Below are 24,425 nucleotides of genomic sequence, written 5' to 3'. Positions count from 1 at the left end.
TGGAATGAAAACCACATTCACAGAAAGATAGACAAAATGTAAAGGCAGAGGGCTATGTACCAGATGAAGGAACAAGATGAAACCCCAGAAAAACAACTAAATGAAGTGGAGATAGAAAACCTTCCAGAAAAAGAATTCAGAATAATGATAGTGAAGATGATCCAGAACCTCGGAAAAAGAATGGAGGCAAAGATCGAAAAGATGCAAGAAATGTTTAACAAAGACTCAGAAGAATTAAAGAACAAACAAACAGAGATGAACAATACAATAACTGAAATGAAAAATACACTAGAAGAATAACTGACTGTGGCTGCACATACACTAGCAGAATAACTGAGTCAGAAGAACAGATAAGTGACCTGGAAGACAGAATGGTGGAATTCACTTTCACGGCACAGAATAAAGAATAAAGAATAAAAAGAAATGAAGACAGCCTAAGACACCTCTGGGACAACATTAAATGCACCAGCATTTGCATTATAGGGGTCCCAGAAGGAGAAGAGAGAGAGAAAGGACCTGAGAAAATATTTGAAGAGATTATAGTTGAAAACTTCCCTAACATGGGAAAGAAAATAGCCACCCAAGTCCAGGAAGCACAGAGAGTCCCAGGTAGGATAAACCCAAGGAGGAGCATGCCGAGACACTCAGTAATCAAACTGACAAATATTAAAGACAAAGAAAAATTATTAAAAGCAACAAGGGAAAAACAACAAATAACATACAAGGGAACTCCCATAAGGTTAACCCATAAGGTTAACAGCTGATTTCTCAGCAGAAACTCTACAAGACAGAAGGGAGTGACACGATATATTTAAAGTGATGAAAGGGAAGAACCCACAACCAAGATTACTCTGTCCAGCAAGGATCTCATTCAGATTCGGTAGAGAAATCAAAAGCTTTACAGACGAGCAAAAGCTAAGAGAATTCAGCACCACCAAACCAGCTCTACAACAAATGCTACAGGAACTTCTCTAAGTGGGAAACACAAGAGAAGAAAAGGACCTACAAAAACAAACCCAAAACAATTAAGAAAATGGTCATAGGAACATACATATCAATAATTACCTTAAATGTGAGTGGATTAAATGCTCTAAACAAAAGACACAGGCTCACTGAATGGATACAAAAACAAGACCCATGTATATGCTGTCTATAAGAGACCCTCCTCAGACCTAGCAACACATACAGACTGAAAGTGAAGGGATGGAAAAAGATATTCCATGCAAATGGAAATCAAAAGAAAACTGGAGGAGCAATACTCATATCAGATAAAATAGACTTTAAAATAAAGAATGTTACAAGAGACAAGGAAGGACACTACATAATGATCGAGGGATCAATCCAAGAAGAAGATATAACCATTATAAATACATATGCACCCAACATAGGAGCACCTCAGTACGTAAGGCAAATGCTAACAGCTGTAAAACAGGAAATTGACAGTAACACAGTAATAGTGGGACTCTAACAGCACATTTACACCAACGGACAGATCATCCAGACAGAAAGTTAATAAAACTCAAGCTTTAAATGACCCAATAAACCAGGTAGATTTAATTGATATCTACAGGAAATTCCATCCAAAAACAGCAGATTACACTTTCTTCTCAAGGGCACACAACATTCTCCAGGACAGATCACATCTTAGGTCACAAATCAAGCCTTGGTCAATTTAAGAAAACTGAAATCCTATCAACCATCTTTTCCGACCACAACACTATGAGATTAGAAATCAGTTAAAGAGAAGAAAACGTAAAAAACACAAACACATGGAGGCTAAACAGTACATTACTAAATAACCAAGAAATCACTGAAGAAATCAAAGAGGAAATAAAAAACTACATAGAGACAAATGACAACGAAAACATGATGATCCAAAACCTATGGGATGCAGCAAAAGCAGTTCTAAGAGGGAATTTTATAGCAATACAGTCCTACCTCAAGAAACAAGAAAAATCTCATATAAATAACCTAACCTTATACCTAAAGGAACTAGAGAAAGAAGAGCAAACAAAACCCAAAGTTAGTAGAAGGAAAGAAATCATAACGATCAGAGCAGAAATAAATGAAATAGAAACAAAGAAAACAATAGCAAAGATCAATAAAACTAAAAGCTGGTTCTTTGAGGAGGTAAACAAAATTGATAAACCTTTAGCCAGACTCATCAAGAAAAAGAGGGAGAGTACTCAAATCAATAAAATTAGAAGTGAAAAAGGAGAAGTCACAACAGATACCACAGAAATACAAAGCATCATAAGAGACTACTACAGGCAACTCTATGCCAATAAAATGGACAGCCTGGTAGAAATGGACAATTAATTTCTTAGAAAAGTATGAACTTCCAAGAATGAACCAGGAAGAAATAGAAAATATGAACAGACCAATCACAAGTAATGAAATTGAAACTGGGATTAAAAATCTTACTACCAACAAAAGTCCAGGACCAGGTGGCTTCACAGGTGAATTCCATCAAACATTTAGAGAAGAGCTAACAGCCATTCTTCTCAAAGTCTTCCAAAAAATTGCAGAGGAAGGAGTACTCCCAAACTCATTCTACCATCACCTTGATAGCAAAATCAGACAAAGATACTTCAAAAAAAGAAAATTACAGACCAGTATCACTGATGAATACAGATGCAAAAAACCTCAACAAACTACTAGCAGATAGAATCCAACAACACATTAAAAGGATCATACACCATGATCAAGTGGGATTTATCCCAGCGATGCAAGGATTCTTCAATATATGCAAATCAATCAATGTGATACACCATAGTCACAAATTGAAGGATAAAAACCATATAATCATCTCAGTAGATGCAGAAAAATCTTTTGACAAAATTCAACACCCATTTATGATAAAAACTCTCCAGAAAGTGGGCATAGAGGGAACCTACCTCAACATAATAAAGGCCATATACGACAAACCTACAGCAACCATCATTCTCAATGGTGAAAAACTGAAAGCATTTCCTCTAAGATCAGGAACAAGACAAGGATGTCCACTCTCGCCACTATTATTCAACATAGTTTTGGAAGTCCTAGCCATGGCAATCAGAGAAGAAAAATAAATAAAAGGAATAAAAACTGGAAAAAAAGAAGTAAAACTGTCACTGTTTGCAGATGACATGATACTGTACCTAGAAAATCCTAAAGATGCCACCAGAAAACTATTAGAGCTAATCAATGCATTTGGTAAAGTTCCAGGATACAAAATTAATGCACAGAAATCTCTTGCATTCCTATACACGAAGAACTAAAGATCAGAAAGGGAAATTAAGGAAACAATCTCATTCACCATTGCAATAAAAAGAATTAAATACCTAGGAATAAATATACCTAAGGAAGTAAAAGACCTGTACTCAGAAAACTACAAGATACTGATGAAAGAAATCAAAGGTGACACAAACAGATGGAGAGATATACCATGTTCTTGGATTGGAAGAATCAACATTGTGAAAATGACTATACTACCCAAAGCAATCTACAGATTCAGTGCAATCCGTATCAAATTACCAATGGCATTTTTTACAAAACTAGAACAAAAAAATCTTCAAATTTGTGTGGAGACACAAAATACCCTGAATAGCCAAAGCAATCTTGAGGGAAGAAGACTGAGCTGGAGGAATCAGACTCCCTGACTTCAGAGTATGCTACAAAGCTGCAGTAATCAGGACAGTGTGGTACTGGCACAAAAAACAGAAATCTAGATCAATGGAGCAGGATAGAAAGCCCAGAGATAAACCCATGCACCTATGGCCAACTAATCTATGACAACAAAGGCAAGGATATACAATGGAGAAAAGACAGTCTCTTCAATAAGTGGTGCTGGGAAAACTGGACAGCTACATGTAAAAGAATGAAATTAGAACACTCCCTAACACCATACACAAAAATAAACTAAAGATGGATTAAAGAATTAAATATAAGACCATAGGAAGAACACTCTTTCCCATAAATCACAGCAAGATCTCTTTAGACCCACCTCCTAGAGTAATGGAAATAAAAACAAAAATAAACAAATGGGACCTAATGAAACTTAAAAGCTCTTGCACAGCAAAGGAAACTATAAGCAAGATGAAAAGACAACCCTTAGAACGGGAGAAAATATTTGCAAATGAATCAACGGACAAAGGATTAATCTCCAAAATATATAAACAGCTCATGCAGCTCAATATTAAAAAAAAAAAAAAAAAAAAAAAAACCCAATCCTAAAATGGGCAGAAGACCTAAATAGACATTTCTCCAAAGGAGACATACAGATGGCCAGGAGGCACATGAAAAGCTGCTCAACATCACTAATTATTAGAGAAATGCCAATCAAAACTACAATGAGGTATCACCTCACACGTGTTAGAATGGGCATCATCAGACAGTCTACAAACAGCAAATGCTCTCAGGTGTGGAGAAAAGGGAACCCTCTTGCACTGTTGGTGGGAATGTAAATTGATACAGCCACTATGGAGAACAGTATGGAGGTTCCTTAAAAAACTAAAAATAGAAGTACCATATGACCCAGCATTCCCACTACTGGCATATAAGCAGAGAAAACCGTAATTCAAAAAGACACATGCACCCCAACGTTCATTGCAGCACTGTTTACAATAGCCAGGTCATGGAAGCAACCTAAATGCCCGTCGACAGATGAATGGATAAAGAAAATGTGGTACTTATATACAGTTGAGTATTAGCCATAAAAAGGAAGGAAATTGGATCATTTGTAGAGACGTGGATGGACCTAGAGACTGTCATACAGAGTGAAGTAAGTCAGAAAGAGAAAAGATATTGTGTATTAATACATATATGTGGAATCTAGAAAAATGGTACAGATGAACCAGCCTGCAAGGCAGAATTAGAGACACAGAAGAAACGAATGGACACCAAGTGGGGAAAGCGGGGTTGTGGGGAGGTGGTGGTGGGATGAATTGGGAGATTGGGATTGACGTATATAGAGTAATATGTATAAAATAGATAACTAGTAAGAACCGGCTGTATAAAAAATAAAATAAAATTGAAAAATAAAGTCTGTTATATAAGAATATATATTAAAAATAAATTAAAAAAATAAAATATACAAATGATCTCTTTTACCCAACAGGTGTGCAAAACCCATTCTGGTATTCTTGGAAAGGGTTTAGCGCTTTCTCATTCACCAACTATATTGGAGGCACTAGAAGGAAACTTACCACTTCAAATCCAAAGCAATGAACAGTCCTTTCTGGATGATTTTATTGCTTGTGTCCCAGGATCAAGTGGTGGAAGGCTTGCGAGGTAATGTATATTAAGTACTACAATGACTTCCTTTCAGGGCTTGCCTCAGTCTTCGTTTCTGAAGATAAATGAGAAGGGAGTTGTTAGGATGTTACAGTGCTGCCTAAGATAATCTAGTTTATGTGTTTTGGACTTGCCGAAGTATAAAATGGTAGTTAATATTTCAAAGTATTTTAAAAATATATAATAGTGGTTAAAAATATATAGAACACCTGGTAAAATTGAGAAGTCTGTGCACTCGATGTAGTATTTAATATCTGTACTAAACTCCTAAGTTTATCACTATATTTATTTTAATATGAGGTTTTTTTCCAAATCTACAATTAATACAAATATAAATTTAGAATTTAAATCATTTGAGGTTGTGGAGTTCTCATTTATTTTGTTGGTATCTGCTTTTTTGTGAAGATGAAAAGAACAAATATGTTGACTTGTGATTTTACTAGTAAATATAGAAATCTGACTTCTTTCTGGCTTTAATTTTAACACTACAGAGATTACTCTTTAGTTTTTAAAAACCAAAATGGTGACTGGAGAAGAATAGAAAATCTTTTAAGTCAGCCTCTGTGCTATCTTTATGGACTTTTTATGTAATGCATGGCAGAATTACTCATTACTCATCTCACAGGACAACTTGAATGTAGATCATGGATATGATGATCATGAATTCAGGCATGGATATCACAAAGTATAGAAAATAGGCCAAATTTACATGGAAGGGGAGGGTAGTGAGGGAAGATCGTTAAGAAATTGTGTAAAGGGAAGCAGCCGCATAGCACAGGGAGATCAGCTCAGTGCTTTGTGACCACCTAGAGGGGTGGGATAGGGAGGGTGGGAGGGAGATGCAAGAGCGAGGGCATATGCGGATATATGTATACGTATAGCTGATTCACTTTGTTATACAGCAGAAACTAACAGACCATAGTAAAGCAATTATACTCCAATAAAGATGTTAAAAAAAAAAAAAGAGAAGATAGACAACATATCTTTAACCTGCTTGCTCTCCAGCAAGCAGAATGTCACTTCTGTCCCTGCTTTGACAGACACCGTGCTCTTTTCCAGGCTTTCAGGTTGGCAAATTCAGCAGACCTCCCTTAAAGAGTGTATTTGGGACTTCAAAGTATATGCAACCTAAATTCATTTTCTTGCTTATTTTAAATCAGCTATAGTTAAAATTTCAAATTTCCTGATTTTAAAATTATTTCTATTTTATTTGTAATCATCAGAAATCTTATATGCTTCAGCATATTTTTTAATGAATTTGTCATTAACTATTTCCAAGGGATACACCTGTCATTATCACCGAATCAGAAATGAAGATACCATTTTAGCATTTTGTTTGATACAAGTTTTATTCATTTGGCTTAGTTTCATGTTAATCATTGGAGATGTTGATGAATGTTTGGTTTTTTGTTTACTTGTTTTTTTCATTACTGCTAGGTGGCTTCAGCCAGATTCCTATGCTGATCCTCAGAAAACATCTTTGATTCTGAATAAGGATGATATTCGTTGTGGTTGGCCTACCACCATCACTGTTCAAACAAAAGACCAGTATGGGGATGTGGTACACGTTCCCAATATGAAGGTAATTATATTGGGATTGTATTAGTAGACAGCTATGTACTGACTGTTGTAACTAATAAAATTTTGGAAATGGCAAGTGCTTAGAGTCCATATACAGTACCCTCTTTAGATATACGTAAAGAAGGAAGCCAAAAAATTGTTTAAATGGCTTGTTTATATTAATCAGTACTCAACTTTCCAAGGTATCTATTTTTTAGTTTGTTTTTTTACATTTTGCTAGGTGCTATGGTGATTGCAAGGAAGGATAAGAAAGTGTCCGTACAAAGAGTACTAAGCACACAGAGGGAAGGCCATTCATACATAAGTAACTGAATAAATCAATGAAAGAATACATTTTAAAATTTTGTACCTATCTTTTTTTTTTTTTTTTTTTTTCTTTTTTTTTCGTTACGCGGGTCCCTCACTGTTGTGGCCTCTCCCGTTGCGGAGCACAGACTCCGGACGCGCAGGCTCAGCGGCCATGGCTCACGGGCCCAGCCGCTCTGCGGCATGTGGGATCTTCCCGGACCGGGGCACGAACCCGTGTCCCCTGCATTGGCAGGCGGATTCTCAACCACTGCTCTACCAAGGAAGCCCTGTACCTATCTTTTAAAAGACTCAAATACACTTTGCATTTGGTACTGTTGAAACAAGCTTTAAAATATAATATTGATACTTATTAAATAAATTAGAAATACATAAATTTGGATTGTAAAAGAATGAGGATTGGAACTAGTCATGTGCTATATTGAAGGATATAGTTCTTTGGATACCTTTTCCCTGAAACCTGAATTGATAATGACATTTTAGAGCATATTGTAATGCATAGTAAAAAAAGACAAGAGACATATAGTTCATATGTCTTAAGACCAGTAAGTAAAACTGTATGGAAAAGTATTTGACCCTGATACTAAACAAAAATCAGGCTCTTTACCAGTGGCTTTCAAAGTTTTGGCCATGACCCACAGCAAGGATTTGCATTATGACCCAAACGTACATATATAGGGTGGAAGAGTATGTACTCTTAGTTACATACAGTATACATAATACACATTCATACAGTATGCTGCACTCTTATATTTTCCCTTATATTTTACTTTTTAAAGGAAAATCACACCTCATCAAAGCAATTTCAGGCCTGCTAAGAATTTCTCTTTAGAATGCAAAAAGCATCACAGATTATAAGAAAAAAATTGAACGGAGAAGAAAGTAATTCTGAAAGTGATACAAAAAAATCACTCCTCTCAAGGACAGAGTTTTGATCACAATACAATATACATTAATATATTGAGGGGTTTGTGTATTCACTGATGAATTTCTCACTTAAGTGTATGTAGTGAGTTGTTAAATCCAGTCTTTGAGCCCACAGTAAGTTCCTTATTCATGTGACTACGTTGTAGTTAACCATTTTCCAGGGCGGCATAACATTTCATTTCTTTTTAATGTTCATACTGTTATGCCTATAGTGTATCTTCAGCTGTATTTTCCTGTGTTTCCACCTTGCTTTGTTGTCTCTTACTCCATTCTGGTGCCTGGGTTGTTTACATCTTACATTTCAGAGTCAGACTTTATGCTTTATCTTTTGTTCTCCTCTGTGGGTTCTTTTTTTACCCACATGATCTGTCTCTCTTTCTTTACTTCCTCTTTTTTTTCCCTACATATTTTGCTTCTTGAAGGCGAGAAGCCCTAAATCTCTTACTCAGTATGCTCAAGTTCATATCAGATTTATGTCTAATTTAGAAACCGTATCTAGGAAACTCCAGTAAATACTACTTAGGAAAAGTGATTTGCATACCTCTTGATGTTTAATTTATTATGTCACATTATCATATTAGCTGAAAACAAAATTAGTTCAATGTATTTTGTTTTCAGCCTGATAGCACATGAAGTTTTAGGAGCATTTTAGACTTCTCAAAAACGATTGAAGTATCCTTATATAGTAATAACCAATTATTTGGAACAAAGAAGTTGGTTTGCAGATAATATTTCAGTGAGATCCAAAATCCTTTTTAAAGAAGCAAGTGTTATTGTTTTTTTAACTTATAAAATGATTATTCCAAGGAAATCTTATTTAATGAAAAGAGAAAGTTGTGTAGGAAATAAAAGAATAACAAATTTTACAAAGAAGCACAGTTTATGAAAGAAAGCAGAATGGTTATCATTTTATATCTCAGTACTCCTAGAGTATGAAATTATTCAGTGATTTACTTCAATGTTCGTAGTACATAGGCAGATGTACTTCTACTGTTAATTTACTTAGGGTAAATACAGTTGTTTAAAGAAAGATTAAATCAAAATAGTACGTATAAAAATAGTGGCTATAATTTAAAATCAAACGTCTTAGAATTTGGAAGCATTTGCTTTTTTTTCCTTTTTATTACATTTAAGTTTATAGCTTTTAATGGTGGCAATGTAATGAGCTGAAGAATTTTACCATGTATCTTTAAACTTCTGTGTTTTAAATGTAAGTTGGGTTTTAAATATTTTCAGAGCATTATATCAGTCCAAATACTGAATCTCATAACCCCAACTAAAGATTGTGGTTATTTAATGGAATGTATTTGCTAGCTACGCTTAACTTTATATATAGACACTGAGAGTCTCAAACTACTGACTCCCTAGTATGGTATTAATAAGAATAATACACGTTAAAGACATTCCACATTTCTGAGGTGTCTCTCAGTTACTTAAGTAATATTGTCACTTTCTTTTATGCAATCCTTTCTATTTCTGTGAGGAGCTTGATGTTGAATTAATTACCTGTTCTTGCCAACCACAAAAGTAGGTCTGAAAAGAACAGAAGAAATTTTTGGTGACCCTCAGAATGATAAAGAGCTAAAGTGGTATTTAAATTGTTTGTAACTTTGTGGTTGCCTAGGGATTGAGTGTTTTTTGCCAATGCATAAACAAATAAATAACAATAAAATGTTTTGTTATAATTCCTGGAAAGTATTTCTGAGTATTGTTTATGAGACAATTTATACTTTCAGTGTTTTAAAATGCCTTAGGAAGTCTGTTCTTTGCATCTCTACAGTAAAGTATAGATAAAAGATATCCCCATATTATCGTTGAAGAAGCTGAGTTGGAAAGTTTAATTATTGATAGGTTGCTTAGCTCTAATAGTTCGTGTTGGTGACAAAACTATCTAATAGTACTCTTTTTGCAGAGTAAATAAACATCTTTAATTTTTAGGTATAAGATTTGTTTTATTAGCTGTTAATTTCTAAGATACCTATCAATGGAGTACTTTTTCTTCTGCAAAACAGTATAGCTAAAAACAGTATAGCTAAAATTGAGATCAGTGCTTTAATATATGTGAAGATTGCTGGCAAGTATTTATACCTGAATTACCGGATAAAATAATTTAATGTTAGTCCCTGCAAGAATGTAGATTCGTTTGACTATCCTTTCCTGGACTTTATTAATGGTGGCCTTTGTTTTTATTTTGTGTTTTGATATTTATGATTATTTATTCCCCAAAACAAGCCCTCTCTTTTACACTGTGTTCAGGATCCCTATTGAGGTGGAACCATCTTGATCATTCTGGCAATGTTAAATAATCTTTGAAAGGAATGCCCAAGAGGAACGAGTGGTAACATAAAATGTATAGAATTGTGAGTTTATAACTGTGTAAATTGCTTCTTTTGATGTGTTACGGACAGTTATATAATAATAGCATTTGGTTTTTATAATATCATGGTTAGGTGGAAGTGAAAGCCGTTCCTGTTTCTCAGAAAAAAACATCTTTACAACAAGAGCAAGTAAAGAAACCTCAACGGATTCCTGGCAGTCCTGCAGTAACAACTGTACCTTCTAATACTGACATGACTTTCGGTGGGCTGGCATCACCAAAGCTGGATGTTTCATATGAACCAATGATAGTGAAGGAGGCTCGATATATTGCCATCACAATGATGAAGGTAATTTATTTTACTTATCAGAAAAATTTTATTTTTTCACCGTTCATTCATTTAACAGACATTTCAGTGATTCAAACTCAGTTACAAATCACAGGTCTAGAGAGTTGTTGATAGATGTCAAACTTGCGATGTTTTTTTAAGGATAAGGTTATTTTCCGACAAAGAGGATTTTCATTCGTTTTTGGCAGAAGTCTAGAGAGGTTTCCAGTTGTATATCAAGTTAATTCAATCAGAGATTGAGATGTTTGGAAACTGGATTTCCTTTCCTGCAAACATACTTGTCTATTTTCAATTTACCAGTACTCCTAGGACATAGCCCTTCAGGGATTCAGAGTTTACCTAGGCCCCCTTTAACTTTGGGTTCTTCCAAATGCCAGGCTCATCTCTTTGGGTTTCTTACTTCTTTAGGCTTTTTAGCTCTTTGGTGCCTTTAGACAGATTTTTTTAAAAAAGAATTTTGTCCAGCGTTTTTAGTTATCCTTAGAGGCAATGTTAGTCTAAATTATCAAGATGGTTGTTATTTGAAATAGAAGTTAGGAATTTTGCTATTTTCAGAGAGCAGTGGTGAGCCATTGAAGGCTTTCAGTTGCAGGAATGGCATGATTAGATTTGTGTTTTATAAAGATCATGGCGGAATATGGAGAATGTAGTTGGGAGGATAATCAAGAAACATGGTTTGGTTTAAGTCTCTTTAGGAGATGACTTAATCTGGTGAGATATACTGATCCCTTGGACTAGTGAGTTGTCAATTAGGGTAGATTCAAGAGATATTTAGGATAGATTAAGACTTAGTGGCTAATGGATATGGGGTAAAGTGAAAGGTAGGAAATAAAAATTGGAGTTCACATTTTGAGCTTGAGTAGTGAGATTGATAATGTTGGATAACAGATTCAGCTTTGGATGTGATGAGTTTTAGATATCTCTGAAATATCCATGTGAGGATATATAAAAAGAAGTTGGAACTACAAACCTGAAGTGATCATAGTCTTACCTCAAGAAAAGAATTGGAGAATCATCAGTACTTGTATTACTCATGAAATTATGGAAACAGATGATCTCTGTCTAACGTGGTGAGAGGAGAGGGAAGTTCAAGGACCGGGTCCTGAGGAACATCAATATCGGTGATTCTCAAACATTTGTCCACATCAGAATCATCTGGAGCTCTTATTTATTTATTTATTTTTCTTTTTAAAATAAATTTATTTATTTATTTTTGGCTGCATTGGGTCTTCATTGCTGCGCGCAGGCTTTCTCTAGTTGCAGCAAGCCGGGGCTACTCTTCATTGCGATGCGTGGGCTACTCATTGTGATGGCTTCTCTTGTTGTGGAGCACGGGCTCTAGGCACGCGGGCTTCAGTAGATGTGGCACGCGGGCCCAGTAGTTGTGACTCGTGGGCTCTAGAGCGCAGGCTCAGTAGTTGTGGTGCACGGTCTTAGTTGCTACACGGCATGTGAGGTCTTCCCACACCAGGGCTCGAACCCACGTCCCCGGCATTGGCAGGCAGATTCTTAACCACTGCGCTGCCAGGGAAACCCCGTGGAGCACTTATTTAAAATGGAGATTTTCCTCCCATCCAAAGATTTAGATTCAGTAGGTCTGAAAAGAGGTTCCAAAATTCACGTATAAAACAAATATGCAGAATGATTCAGGTTCAAAAGCTATACTTTGAGAAGTATTGATTTACAAGATAGATAAATTTAAAACAAAAAGGAAATGAAAATGGAAACAACAACATTGGCAAGAATACTAGCCAAAGGGCTAGTACAAAGTAGGACACCAGCTCTTACCTTTGCCACTTTTCCCCCCATGTTGCATATGGCAACTCATTTCATCCTCATAACAACCCTATAAATGACTCTTTCTTATTCCCATGTTACACATGTGGAAACTGAAGCACAGAGAGGTTGAATAACTTGCCCAAGGGCACACAGTGACAGAGAGTCTGATTCCAGATTTGATGTTCCTACTTCCCCCAACTACCTTATGCCATGTCCTGAAAGTCACAGAAAGCTGTTTAAGACGAGTTAACAATGTTATGCTGCAGGGTGAAGTCTTGAAAAGGATCTAGCAGTGATCAGTGATCTTGGCAGGAGCAGCTTTAGAGGCATAGTCAGTTGATTAATTTGTAGATGAAGAGGAAGTGAAGATAGCTAAAGACAAAATGAATGTAGATAAGTCTTTCACGGTGTTTGGTTATAAAAAGAAACAGAGGAAATGGGATTGAGTGAGGGCTTTAGAGTCTGAGACTGAATATAGAAAGACATGTTTTAATACTGATGAGGAGACGATTGAGAAGAAGGGAACAATGAAGATACTCCAAGAGATAAAAATAATATCTATAGCTCAGGTGGAGGGATTGGCTGTAAATAGGAGGAGTATTGCCTCTTTCACTGTACCAGGAGAGGGAAAATAAAAGAATTAATACAATTGCTAATAAATTTATAGGTTGTGCAGTGAAGAATTATTTATGATAGCAATTATATGTTTTAGATTGGAGATGGGAGTGATGAATCTTAGGGTCAAGATTTTGAATCACAGGGAAAAAATGACACAGTTATTGTAGAGAACGAAGAGAAACTGATCAGAAAAGACTTATCAGACATCCTTGGAGAATCAGTTGAGTTGAAGATCCTGTATTAACAGTGCAGTGTGAGTCTTACGAACACGAATAAGATAATCATTTGGATTGATTTGGCATGGTCCTTGTGCCAGATAGTTCAACAAAAGAGCAGTGACTGAGAAGGAAGTTGAGCATATGGTGGTTAAAGAAAAGACAGCAGAACCCAGCTGGTTTGGAAGGGAAAATAAAAATGGATTCAGAGAGAGAAATTTAAGGAGGTGAGAAGGACTAGACATCTAAGAATAGATATGGTAGGAGTTATGGAGGCAGAGAACGGAGCAGGCCATTTTATTTTGGTATCAGAGATTGAACAGTTCTGACTAACATCACAGGTCTGTGACTTTTGGTACGAGTGTCTGAAACAAAGTTGAAGTTGAGATTATTGAGGTTGAAGAAATAAAGGAATGGAAAAGCCAGAGTTTTGGATGAGTTGTCCACGAGTAAAGAATTTGAAGCTAAATATTCTAATTCATTTCAACTTTTTTTAAAGAGATTTAGCTTCTGGACTCCTTACCTCCCTAATTATTCTTTTAGTTTCCTATGAACATACTTAGGTTTGTATAATTTCTTTTGAAAATCTAGTTACCAGAACTGAATTCAGTATTTCAGGAATGTTCTGAGAGGCCCAGGTTAAGGCAGTTACAGAATACCATTCCCAAACTGTCTCTTTGAGATATTAATTCACATTCCAGGAAAGAGGATCCTCTTATATCAACCATTCACAGATACCGCGTGCTACCCAGTAGTGAACTAAATATGGTGGAGGATGTAAAAGTGAGATATGATCTATTCTTTCATTATTAAATAGAATAATATGTATTTGAGGGAAATTGTTGAAGTAGAAAACCCATTGTACTGTGAATCTGGAAACTTGAGTTTTCCTGCTATTAACACTGTTGTAATCTTGTTAGACTTACCCTGAAATTGCATTTTCCTTACTTGTAACTTTTTAGTAGGTGACAGAGCTAGGTCATTTCTAAATCACTTTCATGAAAACAGCGAGGGTGGGGCGAAGGAAGGGGGCTTGTGAGTGGTGTGGGTGTGCTTCTCTTTGCTGTAAGTATAGTAGTAGTTTGAAATGAATGAGCAATTGGAGAACTTTACCTGAACCTTGAAAGGTTAATTTGGAATTGCTGCAGGAATATAAAAGTATTGGAAATAATGTGACAAGTTTCATGTACCTACAACCCATTTTTATCTTTACATTTCACCAAACTTTTTCAGATCTTTTTGTTATTTCTGTTAAGAAACAGATTGTTAACAGTACAATTGCAACCCTCTGTAAACCCTTCTCCCTGGACCCATTCCCATCCCTTCCCTAAAGGTAACCACTGTCCTGAAGGTAATTAATGGTTCTTCTTCCCCAGATACATTTTTTTATATTTTACTGAGTACAAATTAATCTATAAGGAATATAGTATTTAGAATTTTGTGTATTTTTCAGAAGTTTATAAAAATGGTATCATATGCATCTATCACTTTGCCAGTGTTTGTCCAACATTGTTTTTAAGGTTTAGTCATGTAGCTGTAGTGCATTCAATTTATCTACTTTGAAGTATTCCAGTGTATTACTGTTCCATAATTTGTTCATTCCCCTACTGATGGGCATTTAGGTTGTTTCTAGTTTTTTTCACTGCTGTAAATTGTATTGAAATAAACATCCTCGTATATGTCCCCTTTTGCACATGAGCAAGAGTTTTTCTAAGATATATATCTAGAAGTGGAACTGCTGGATAGTAGGACATACCCTGTCTTCAGCTATATTAAATATTGCCAAAATTTATATGCCCATGAGCAATGTATCAAAATGCTAGGTACTTCATGTTCTCACCAGCATTTGGTTCTTACCAGCACAACTTGATGACTGTGATAGGATCATCTTGTTGTTTTAATTTGCATTTTCTTGATCCGCAGTCTAGTTGAATAACTTATCAAATGTTTATTGGCCTTTCAGATTTCCCTCTTCAGTGACTTCCCTTTACTCACTTTTCTTTTGTGTTGTTTCTGTCTTTTGTATTGATTTGTTCTGAATATATTATGGATTCATATCCCATTTAGATTAAATAAATTACAAATCCCCTTCTCCCAGGTGAAGGCTTAACTTTGCCATTGCTTTATAGTGTCATTGTTTTGGAGAAATTTAAAATTTTAATGTACTTAAAACATATTATCTTTTTCTTCTTCTGAATTTGTTGATGTTTTATTTGTTACATGTAGGTCTTTAACACACCTAGAATTTATTTTTGTAAATGGTGTGATGTAGGTAATTGAGTTTTTTCTTTTTCTCCTGTATGGATAACCAGTTGTCTCAGCACCATTTATTGAATGTTCTATCAGTGCGTTAGTTAAGAATGTTTCTAATGATTTTGTGATTCTTGCTCATCTCTTTCTTAAAGGTTTATGAAAATTACTCATTTGAAGAACTGCGTTTTGCATCACCAACTCCTAAGAGGTGAGGATCATTTTCTCAAAGTATAGCCAAAACATGTGTTGCCAACTGCTTATAACTAAGATCACCCTGCATTCCAACTTTATTTTCTATAAATAAATATAGGATTCTATGGGCTTCCCTGGTGGCGCAGTGGTTGAGAATCTGCCTGCCGATGCAGGGGACACGGGTTCGTGCCCTGGTCCGGGAAGATCCCACATGCCGCGGAGCGGCTGGGCCCGTGAGCCATGGCCGCTGAGCCTGCGCGTCCGGAGCCTGTGCTCCGCAACGGGAGAGGCCACAACAGTGAGAGGCCCGCGTACCACCAAAAAAAAAAAAAAAAAAAAAATATAGGATTCTAAAATTCCTGGTGAAGATTTTTTTTTTAACATCCTTATTGGAGTATAATTGCTTTACAATGTTGTGTTAATTTCTGCTCTGTAACAAAGTGAATCAGCTATATGTATACATATATCCCCATATCCCCTGGTAGAGATTTACAACAGGTTTTATAATATGTAGATTCACAGGTAGAATGTATTTATATTGAACTGTAGTACTGCCAATATGTTAAATAATACTAAGGTAATAAAGAAATAACTAGTATCTAAAAGTATATAAATTGGCTTGTAAAGCATTGGTTAGTTTGTTTTTTCTCTTTTTGTTTCCCTCTCTCCTTCACCTAATGAGTGGCAAAGCGATTTCAGTGTATGTTGTATTTGTATTTTCAGTTATGAAGTCTTTTATTTTTAAGCCTCTGGGTAATTCTTCTAACTCCAGATTGAAGCAGATTTTCTGAAACAGAGTTTTTGGCTTACTATTTTATTTGCTTGTTAGGAGAAGTACTTTTTAAAACAGTTGCTTGGAAAAACTTACTAGATTGATTGTACTTTAGACAGACCACCTCCATAGAATTTAGAAAAATCTCTGAAGTGAATCTAAAACAGCATACGTACTTGTATTTATCATATATCAATGACTTATTAGAAATTAACAGGTTACTATGACTTTACTCTGATACGTATGCAAAGTAGAGTTTTAATGCACAATCCAGAAAGTGTTCTGTCAAAATAGCGAAGTTTTGAGAATGTATCTTTGTCTAGGAATAGGGAAGTAGCATTTTGTCTCTGGCTTAGTTTTAGTTACAAAGCGTCCATTCAGTGGAAGCATATGATTTTTGTAAACTAAATATGGACTCCGTAGGTTTATAGCATGTTAAATAAGAACACATTGGCCATTTGCCAGTAAATAGGTTTTTCTATGCATTGGGCATTTTAAACTTAATTTTAAAAGTCTCTTGTCAAAGTGAGTGTATTTATTAATTCAGCAAATACTATTAGGCATCTACTCTATGGAAGGCACTGGGATATTTCTATGAACAAGATAGAGAAGGTGCTGGTTCTCATGACAGATATATTCCTGTGGAGAAACAAACTATAAATAAGTAAACTACATAGTGATAATAAAGAAGGGTATTTGACTGAGAGTGATGAGGATGGGATAGGTCACCAAAGTATTGGATGACAGGGGAGGGCTGTTTGAAGAGGCGTTATTTGAGTGGAGAGCTAGATGGTAGTTGGTTGTGTAAAGATTTGGGGAAGTTCAGTCTAGGAAGAGAAAATCTGGGGTAGACGGAGCTTGATGTCTTTGAGGAACAGAAAGCGGGGCTGGAAAATAGTGAGCAGGAAAGAAAATGGTGGAAGATGAGATCAGAGAACCAGGTGATGGCCATATTACATAGGGACTGGTAGGCTGTGTTAAGTTTGAGTTTTCTTGTAAGAAATTTATTTGGAGGGCTTTTAGCAGGAGAGTGATATAATCTGATTTATAGTTTTAAAAAGATCATTGTGGCTGCTCTCTGGAGAATGAATTTCAGGGGAGCAAGAGTGGGAATAGAGAGATGAGTTAGAGACTCTAAGGTGGCTTGGACTAGCAGTGGAAGGGCCTTAGCGGCGAAAATGAAGAGGGGTTGGATGGATTTGGGATATACTTAGAAGGTGAAGCCAACAGCCTGCTGCTACAATGAAATGGGAGGTGAAGGAAAGAGAAGATCCAAGAGTGAATGTAAGTTTCTTCAGCTTCAGCAGCAGGATAGATTATCCAGCAGAAGAGGGGTTTGCCAAGGAATCTAAGTTTCTTCAGCTTCAGCAGCAGGATAGATTATCCAGCAGAAGAGGGGTTTGCCAAGATTGGCCGGCAGACCCAACCAGGCATGTTTTTGTAAAGTTACATTAGAACACAGTCTTGCTCATGAGCTTATGTATCATCTGTGGCTGTTTTTACACGACAGTGACAGAGTTAAAAAACTGTGACAAAGATGGCTTGGTGCAATAGACTAAAATACCATTACAGAAAATGTTTCTGACCCCTGGTACCATGATTTTTATGAGGATCAAAAAGTCTGAGAAATGAGCAAGAGTTTTTTGTTTTGCTGGGTGCTGGGGTGAGGAGGAAATAATAATTCTTCTTTGGGTATATTAAAATTGAGATGCCAAGATGCCTCTTAGTTATGCAAGTGGGGATATTTCCAGGGCAGTGGGAAATACCAGTTCAAAATTCAGGGGAGAAATAAATGTTTGAGTCATCTTTATACATATGGTATTTAAAACTGAGGAATGGATGACTGGACTAGAGAGATGACACTGAAAGAAAAAAGAAGATCTAGACCCAAATCCTGGGGCATTCCATAAGTTAAAGTGTGCTCAGAAAAGGGAGAGCCAACAAAACACTGAGAAAGAATGGCCGCTGAGGTACAAGAGAAACCAGAAAAATGTTGTAGAAGCAAAGAGAAGGTTTTTCAAGAAAGGAGGAGTTGTCAGTTGTTATCAAATGCTACTGAGAGATTGCTGAGGATGAAGAAGCAATGATTGGATTTGGGGACGTGGTGGTCATTGGTGACTGTGACATGATCAGTTGCAGTGAAGTGTTGGGAGCAAAAGCCTAGTGAGGATAATAAGCTTTGGAAGAGAATTGGAAATGAGGAAATGGAGAGTGATTGTAGGTAATTCTTTAGATAAGTTTTGCTGTAAATGGGAAAAAAGATATGAGACCATATTAGGGAAGGCTGTAATATCAAGGGGAGGTGTTTAAGATGGAAGATTTTGAGTTTGTTTGTATAGAAAGGAAATAGAAATAGAAATGATCTAGTAAAAGTGGGAGAAATTGACGATGAATGAGAGAGAGCAAGATAATTGCATCACAGAAGTGCTGACGGAATGAGATTCACAGCACAAATGGAATGGCTGGCTTTGGACAAGACCCAGGACTCTCTTTCCATTTTAACAGGAGGTAGAGGAAAATAGGTTTAATCTGATTGCAACTTTGAGGTTGTATCTGATCGCTTCTGTTTTTCACTGAAGAAAGTGATGAGGTCATGATCAGCTGAAAGTGAGGAAGAGTGGTGCTAGAGGTTTGAGGTGAGGAGGAAAAAGTAAATTCAATCATGGAGAGTAGGAAAACATGTTATGACAGTAGGACTGCTATTCATTGTGATAATACAATCAGAAATGTTATGTTTGCTGATACATGTTAATGATGATGTCAGCTGTTTAACCAAAAGTAAATGTTGCAGTACCCATCTTATTTCCTTTCAGACCCAGTGAGAATATGCTGATTCGTGTCAATAACGATGGCACTTACTGTGCAAATTGGACTCCAGGGGCTATTGGACTCTACACCATTCATGTTACAATCGATGGCATTGAAATAGGTATATATATTTTTTAAGTTGTGAGTTACTTAGTGCAAAGAACTAGAATCAAAATCCTCTTTCTGTTCTAGTTTGCCCTGTAACGTGTATCACAGACATGGACAGATTTCATAACTTTTAGGGGGCTTCATATCCTCCTTTATAATGAGTACTTAGTTCGTGCATTGTTGAGGTCTTAAAATGTTGTAATAATTTATGGGTCATTGTAGCCCTCATGATTCCTTCCCTGCATTCCCTGATGTGGCTGGTCAGGTTCAATCTCCTCCATGCTGTGCTATAACCATGTGCATGCCTCATCTCCCTATCCCGTGGTATGTCTGTCTTCCCTTCCTGGCTGTGAGCAGACACCTCTTTCATCTTTGGATCTCCCAGTCTGGCTCAGTGCCTGGTGCATGATGGCTGCTCAATAAATACTTGCCAAGAGGATGAATTTTTTTACCTACCACTAACTTTGAAAAATATATTGCTTTTCCTTTGGGCATTAATCTTTCTCTTTTCTTTATTTTTAAACTATCCATATAATAGGACAACAGTAGGACAACAAAGCTCTAATAAGTGTTTATCAATATGAATTCCTTATAACACTGTTTTTCCTAATGCTCCTCAAGCAAAAGGGTTCCTATGATCAGGCAGATTTAGAAAGCCCAATAGATTGTAGTCTCATCTTAGACATTAATACAATTCATATTATCATATTTGGGATTCTAAGAAATCTTGAAATTAAGAATCCTCTCTAAATTTGTTTAATCCTTATCTTGAGAACCTTACATGTAGGGAAGAGGAGACAGGTTAGAGATAAAAGTAATACTAATTAACATTCCACCAAAATACCCTTTGGGAAACTTTAAGTAGTTTGTTTTTACAGTGAAGATAAAGAAGTACTTTACGTTGTTGTAACCACAGATGTATAGAATATACATTAATGTAACTACAGGATCAGATATATTAGATTCATCTATACCATCCTAGAGACCTTTAGTGGCAGCCTTTGCTACACTCTTTTATTTCAGCATATCTTTAAAGCCTTTAGTTCAGCAAACTTTCGTTGGTTCTGGGCAAAACATTGTTCTAGAGGTAAGACAGTTCCTGGCAAGTGTTAACAACTTACTGATGATTGTAAGATAAAACAGCCAAACAAAATCACATGAAGTAGAATATAAGTAGTGACGTGCAAGGGGCACACGTTACAGCGGTTCAAAAGTGGAGATTGTCAAGAATGGTTTCTTCTTGGCTAATAGTGGGTAAAGGAAACTGATACAAAGTAGATAAGAAAAATCCACTTATATTTGTTTTCTGGAAAGACACTGAAGAAAAAGATTCATAGTTACTTAGAATCATTCATTTTCTTCCCCACCTCTTAACTTAGCTTTCTCCAAAGGTGACCAAACTGTTAGTAGACTAGGACTTGCTTGACTGCAGTCAAGGACAGATAATAATTCTTTAGAATAAGGAGGATGATAATAGCATTTAATATATATCTAAAAATTTTTATACACACCTTACGTATTTTATGTATATTTTAAAAATCATTTCATTCTCACAGCATCTCAGTGAGATAGATGCTATTCTCATCCCTATTTTATAGATTAAAAAAATGAGGCACAGAGAGTCAAACAGTTGGTGGCAGATGTGGGAACAGCCAAGTCTAGCGTGAGAAGCCCAGCTCTTAAACACCATGCTGTGCTGCCTGTTACTCATGAGATGATTGGTATAGATGATGAGTAGTGTTCTGATTGGTTGTTATGAGATAACATTTGATCACACAAGGGTTTCTTTTTGATTGTTTTGAATTTTTCAGTATTATTTTACATATTCTATAGCCCCTCCTCTTTTCCTTGAACCCCCAAGACACCCCTTTGGAATCTTAAGGTCATTTTTCAGATATTTCTCTCTTAGCTATTAAATATTAATCACCTTAAAAGGACAGAATTCAGATATTTGTTTTAATTGTTTAAAATAGCCTGTGAATGTATATTAAGTTAGGTTTAAGGGTCCTCCCTCCCTTGTGTTCTCAAATGTTAACAGTTCCCTTCCTTTTCTTACAGATGCTGGCCTAGAAGTAAAAGTAAAAGACCCACCAAAAGGGATGATACCACCAGGAACTCAGCTGGTCAAACCAAAGACTGAGCCTCAACCAAATAAGGTTAGGGTAGAATGAAATCAGAACATGAATTGGTCTGAGATATATTAATTTTCTTCATTGATGCTTCAAGGTAGCCATCAAACACCTCATACTTTACTTTATTTCAGTATTCGAATTCCAAGTATTCCCAAATGAACTTGAAGAATAGTTCATGGTAATTCTAATCATTTCTCAATTGTAGAACCTGTACTTGTTGGTTTCTTTGTATAACGCTATAGTAATTTATAGGCGTTGTGTACTTTCTGTTATTGAAAGTTTACAATTGGGATTTCCCTGGTGGTCCAGTGGTTAAGACTCTACACTGCCAGTGCAGGGGGCCCAGTTTCGATCCCTGGTCAGGGAACTAGATCCTGCATGCTGCAATGAAAGATCCCGCGTGCCGCAACTAAGACTTGGTGCAGCCAAATGAATAAATAAAAGCTACCCTTTAAAAAAAAAAAAAAAAAGAAGGAAAGTTTACAATTCACAAAACATCTACCAAAATTAAGTGTATAAAGTTGACAAGGTTAACGTATCCTGTGCTGTTAAAAGAAAAAATTCATTTCCTAACATATAAAGAGTAAGCACTATAGGAATTTTAGTAAACTACTTATTAAAAATGAAACATGGATAATAGAATTTATATACCTTCCTGAAAGGAAAAAAAATGGCTCTTTTTATCATGTCTTCAAAGTTTAGAAAAGAAATTATAAACGTATATTAATAATTTTCTATTTTTTAATAATATACATTTTAAAAAACAACATTTTTTAAATATTGTTTTTATAAATGTTTTTTATAAATTAACAACTGTTATTTGCACAGGGAAACCAGCTACAAATAATTTTGGAAACTTTCTCAGAATTATACTTTCAAATCTGTTTAATTTTCTCTCTTACCACTTACTTATAAGGTCTCTGTTCCGTGATTTCCCCTGTCTCACCTGTCTGTCTTTGCCTTTCTCAGGTTCGAAGATTTGTGGCCAAGGACAGTGCAGGGCTCCGTATCCGTAGCCACCCTTCACTTCAGAGTGAGCAGATAGGCATAGTGAAGGTCAATGGAACCATCACTTTCATTGATGAGGTAATTTGTAAGGAAACACTTGGTAATAAATTTTGGACAGAAAATTTTTGCATTGTTTGCACAATGTAAGTTTACTAAATTGTTTGTTAGAATGTGTTTTAAGCAATTTGGGTAGTGTTTGGGAAATCATTTCACAGAATTTCAAAATTCTGTTCATTGAGTTTCAAACATTGCATTCATTTTTCTTTATCAATAAAATAACTAAAATTATATTTTTAGCATAAAAGGAATTCAGTTAACATGGTAGTCAGAACCTGTACAAGGATTCAATGAAAATGAGTACAGTTTTTCTTGAATTTTTAAAATGTGGTTTGTTTTTGAATGTGTTTATTATATTACCTTAACTTTGGACAGTACATTTTTCTAATAATACAGTCAAGTAACTTCCAACTATGAAAATCTGAATTGAGGGGAAGGAAGTCTTAAGTTCTTTGGAAAACATCTGATTATATATTTGAAATATTTATCTTAAAGTGTGATTTTTTTGTGTGTGCTTTTACTCCTAAGTGACATTGTTTTTTACAGTCTCACCATGTGAATTATCATGTTGCTTGGCATTCCTTGCTGGTTTTTTCCTTAAAGGTTCTCTCATTCTTACCTTCTGCAAAAACTAGACGCTTAATCTCCATGTCCAGCATTATTTGCCTGCTTTGTAGCCTTTCAGACCTTGCTACCCTCATAGGAGTTACAGGAGGGCGTGGCTTGTTTCTGTTGCGTATATTCCATAGATCCACAATGATGATGGTGTGTGGCTGAGGCTGAATGATGAGACGATAAAGAAGTATGTTCCTAACATGAATGGTTACACTGAAGCCTGGTGCCTCTCTTTTAATCAGCATCTTGGGAAGAGTCTTCTGGTCCCTGTTGACGTAAGTAAAAGGCGGTTTTAAAAAGCTTTCTAGGTATACTCTGTCCTCATTACAGGGCTTTCTTTAATTAAGGCTTCTCAGTTCTGAGGTAAACCACAACTAAATAACTTTAAGTGCTTGAATTCTGAGAGCTTCTGTGTAATAAAGAGGGAGTTTGGCAAGGCTAAGGACCTTACTACTTACTATGGTCCATCACAAGCAGGAAGTAGTAAATTAAAACTAGGCCTGCTGAATTCCTTACACAGAGGTAGGGAACGAGAGCGGTTATGTTTTTTTTTCCCTTTCTTATTCACACTACTGTTTGGAATGAATTCCAAACTAAAATTTAAGAATTCAGTGTTACTATTCATTTCAGAAATATGTATAATGTATTTTTTTCATGTTGGCATTTTGTAATTCTGTGTTGTCTAAGTTGGAATCTTTTCTTTCTTGGCATGTGATACTGCTGTGTTAAAATAAGGTGGATTTTTAGACTTGTGGTGCTGTAGTGTTCTAGTTGAAGTTAAATCTTAGTGTCTGAGAGAATTCACTGAGCCTCTTTGACAGATGCAGTAGAATACTTAGAGTGTTCAAAAGTTTGCTATATCACTAAATATGATAGGAACCCACAGCTCTTTTTATAATTTAAACAGAAATATATGATTTTTTTTCTTTTTCATTTCCATCAAATGTATTCCTTATGACACTGCTAATAAATAGAACAGGTAAATTTTTATTTTAAAAAAGCCTTAGTATTTTAAACAGTTGAATTTCTTAAAAATCAGTGTATAAAACTAGCTCTTTATATCAAATCATTTAATATATTGTTTGTTTTTCTCCTTAATAGTTCAGAGTAATGT

The 24,425-nt window shown here is 35.7% G+C and overlaps 1 protein-coding gene across 15 annotated transcripts in view; it reads left to right on the top strand.

The window, feature by feature from the left end:
* The window catches only part of MYCBP2 (MYC binding protein 2), a 266,407-nt gene that overhangs the window by 161,362 nt on the left and 80,620 nt on the right, over positions 1-24,425 (top strand). For all 15 annotated transcript variants that reach the window (XM_067016840.1, XM_067016846.1, XM_067016845.1 and 12 more), the window contains 8 exons: positions 5,099-5,271; positions 6,712-6,856; positions 10,539-10,754; positions 15,772-15,827; positions 19,397-19,512; positions 21,558-21,655; positions 22,601-22,717; positions 23,446-23,586. In XM_067016840.1, coding sequence (XP_066872941.1) covers positions 5,099-5,271; positions 6,712-6,856; positions 10,539-10,754; positions 15,772-15,827; positions 19,397-19,512; positions 21,558-21,655; positions 22,601-22,717; positions 23,446-23,586 — 1,062 coding nt within the window. The remainder of the gene's footprint in view (positions 1-5,098; positions 5,272-6,711; positions 6,857-10,538; positions 10,755-15,771; positions 15,828-19,396; positions 19,513-21,557; positions 21,656-22,600; positions 22,718-23,445; positions 23,587-24,425) is intronic.

This window comes from Kogia breviceps, chromosome 16 (assembly GCF_026419965.1).
Source record: "Kogia breviceps isolate mKogBre1 chromosome 16, mKogBre1 haplotype 1, whole genome shotgun sequence".
NCBI classification, from domain to species: Eukaryota; Metazoa; Chordata; class Mammalia; order Artiodactyla; family Physeteridae; genus Kogia; species Kogia breviceps.
This window is presented reverse-complemented; position numbering and strand designations above follow the sequence as displayed.